Source organism: Myotis davidii, unplaced genomic scaffold (genome assembly GCF_000327345.1).
Source record: "Myotis davidii unplaced genomic scaffold, ASM32734v1 scaffold43, whole genome shotgun sequence".
Lineage (NCBI taxonomy): Eukaryota > Metazoa > Chordata > Mammalia > Chiroptera > Vespertilionidae > Myotis > Myotis davidii.
Window position 1 is genome coordinate 1,170,330 of NW_006294590.1, and position 3,033 is coordinate 1,173,362.

At 61.2% G+C, this 3,033-nt stretch overlaps 1 protein-coding gene across 2 annotated transcripts in view; it reads right to left on the reverse strand.

The window, feature by feature from the left end:
- Window positions 1–1,695: 1,695 nt before the first annotated feature.
- The window catches only part of SCARB1 (scavenger receptor class B member 1), a 35,389-nt gene continuing 34,051 nt past the window's right edge, over window positions 1,696–3,033 (reverse strand). Inside the window, exon 9 of one of the 2 annotated variants that reach the window (XM_015567204.1) lies at window positions 1,696–2,002. In XM_015567204.1, coding sequence (XP_015422690.1) covers window positions 1,874–2,002 — 129 coding nt within the window. In that variant the 3' untranslated portion in view covers window positions 1,696–1,873. The remainder of the gene's footprint in view (window positions 2,003–3,033) is intronic. The other variant, XM_006768790.2, reaches the window with a different exon arrangement.

A 3,033-nucleotide genomic window follows, 5' to 3' on the forward strand; every position in this document is an offset into this window, starting at 1 on the left:
CTTTATTCAGAAACAAACTGACATCCCGGCTGGTGGCTGGTGAGCCTGTCCTCCCGGGACGGACGCCAGGGCCGCAGGTTCGATCCCCAGTGGGGCCGTACCAGCATCCGCCCGTGAATGCATCCATAGTGGAACAACAAACTCCTCTCTCTCTCTCTCTCTCTCTCTCTCTCTCTCTCTCTCGGATCAATAAATAAATTTAAAAACAAAAACAGGGACTGGGCCCAGGAGGAGGGCTCCCCAGCTGCCTCCCCGGCCGACGGGTGCAGTCAAGGATCCCGGCTCAATTCCGTTCCCAGGGGAACCGTGAGGGGCTCTCCAAACCCGAGGAGCGCGGCTCAGTCACTGCTCGGTCACTGCGCGGGGCACGCTGGTCCCAAAGCCACTCCCTCTCCCCGAAACTCCAGTCGGACTGGGCGGCCTTTTGCTGCTGTTTCTTCCCCGTCGTGTGTATCTGCCTGTTTCCCCTCCATCCAGGCAGCCCTACCCTCAGGCCCAGGCGGCTATTCAGTGGGTGCCCAGTCCTCTTGGCCAGCCCCGCAGGCTCACGCGGCCCGTGGCTGCAGGATCCCCTCAGGGGCCGTGGAAACAGGACTCCGGCCCCGCCCAGCGTCCACCGGCCGGTGAGGGAGGGGCTGCTGTGGCTGCAAACGCCTGGAAGAGGCTCCTGCACCAGAGCTGCTTTCCTCTCTCTCCTCGGCCCGCGGACATTTTCCCATGTTTTTGTTTTAATATTAAAAGAAATATTTTCTACTGATTTCAGAGAGAAGCGGGGGGGAGAGACAGAAACATCAGCGACGAGAGAGAATCCTGGGTCAGCTGCCCCCTGCACGCCCCTGACCGGGGATCAGACCGTGACCTGGTTCATAGGGCGACGCTCACCCACTGAGCAGCCCGCGGGGCCATTTTTTTTAAGAGAGAGCGGGAAGGAGGGGGAGAGGGGGCGCGAGAAACACCGATGTCAGAGAGACACGTCGATTGGCTGCCTCCTGCAACCAGGGCCGGCTATCCAACCTGCAGCCCGGGTATGTGTCCTGGACCGGGAATCAAACCCTTAGGTCCGTGGCCGGCAAACCGCGGCTTGTGAGTCACATGCGGCTCTTTGGCCCCTTGAGTGTGGCTCTTCCACAAAATACCAACTTCTGCGCATGGGCCACGAAGTTTCGATCGCACTGTGCGTGCGCGCCCACACGTGGTATTTTGTGGAAGAGCCACACTCAAGGGGCCGCAGCTTGCCGACCACTGGGTGAGCGATGTGCTATGGTCACTCACCTGGCCAGGGATGGGGCAGAGAGCTCCGGGCTCCCAGTCAGATGGGGATTCGTGGGGCCTCAGGAAGGGCTGTTATGCGGAGATTGGTGGGGCTATTCTGAAGGGGCTACCTGTTGGCACATAGAAACGGGAGAGCAATTCTCTGATCAGGAGAGAGAAGCAATAGCTCCTGCTCGGGACCTGTGCTGTGTGGATTGGAGGAGAGGAGATCGAACCCATGACCTTTTAGGTGCATGGATGACGCTCTAACCAATGAGCAACACCGGCCAGGGAGAGGCTGTCGCACCCGAGCTTTGAGAGGCTGCTGTCCCACACCTGGATCCTGCCTTCGCCAACACAGCCTTGTCGATAAGACACCAGCCCACAGAGCAGGAGGCGCCCCGGGTGGGGATGGGAGGGCGGGGGGCAGGAAGGGATGCTGCCATTCGCCGGGAACCTCAGAAGGGCGGGCTGTGTGCCCAGAGCAGAACAGACAAACGGGGTCTCTCGGTACCTCGACCCTCCAGGGGGATCCGGGCCGAAGAAGCCGACCAAGCCCGCCCGTGTCCGGGGTTCTACTCGCTACGGGCGGGGTGGGGCGGGTGGGCGTACCTGTACCCACCTACAGCCTGGCCTCCTGCAGCACCGTGCCCTTGGGAGCTGCCGCCATCAGGGACTCGGAGTAGGCCTGCATGGCCTCCTTGTCCCGCGAGCCCTTTTTATCGCGGCTCCAGAACAGGTAGCACCGCTCCTGGAAGAAACCAGCGCGGTTACGGGCGGCGGGAGGCCGTGCGGGAGCGGGTTACGCCACTGGTTCCCGGAGGTCCCGGAGGCCCGGGGGAGGGTGCGGGGTTCTAGAGTCCGACACCCGAGCAAGGGGGGCTGGCCGAGATGTGGGGAGTCGAGCTGCCCTTCCCCAGGGACAGGAGAACCCGTGTCTTTGGGAGACACATCTTGGTGCCTGGGACAGGCCGTGCTGAAAAGCCTGTGTCCACTTGAGAATTTAGGAACTGAGGTGCGAGGGATGGGCCGGGAATCGGCGGGTCGAGCAGGTGGCATTTTAAATCAACCAGAAACAGAGATTTTTCTGCTAAAAGACTTGTGATTTGTCCGGGTGGCGTGGCTCAGTTGGTTGAGCGTCGACCCATGCACCAGGAGGTCACAGGTTCGATTCCCGGTCAGGGCGCATGCCCGACTTCCCGGCTCACGCACCAGTAAGGGGGTGTGCAGATGGATGTTTCTATCTCTCTATCCCTCTCCCTTCCCCTCTCTTTAAAATCGATAAAAACATTTTTTTTTTAAACAGCAAAGAGGCAGAGAGACATAGAAACACTGGCTGCCTCCTGCATGCCCCCCCAACTGGGGCCAGAGCTTACAACCCAGGCATGTGCCCTGACCGGCAACCGGGCCGGTGCCCTCCTGGTGCATGGGACAGCGCTCAACCACTGAGCCACCCTGGCCGGGCATGACCCTTCTCTTTCTATTAATCAGGACAAGCACAGCAACATTTCAGGCTAAGCCGAGACCTACATCACGGGAGAAACTTCCACCCAGGGGCGTCCCGTGAGCCCATGGGAATGATGGAAGCAACCGGCCTTCCCACTGGGTTTGGGGGCCGGACTCGGAGCTGGGGGGTGAGGCAGGGGAGGGGCCCAAGCCAGCCTGTCCCGTGGGTCCTCGCTCTTCTCCTGGGCCCCCTTCGGATGGACGATGAGGAGAGACAGAGGGGACAGGAGCCCAGCCCCTCCTCGGCTGCCCGCCCTGGGAACCCCCACATGGGGG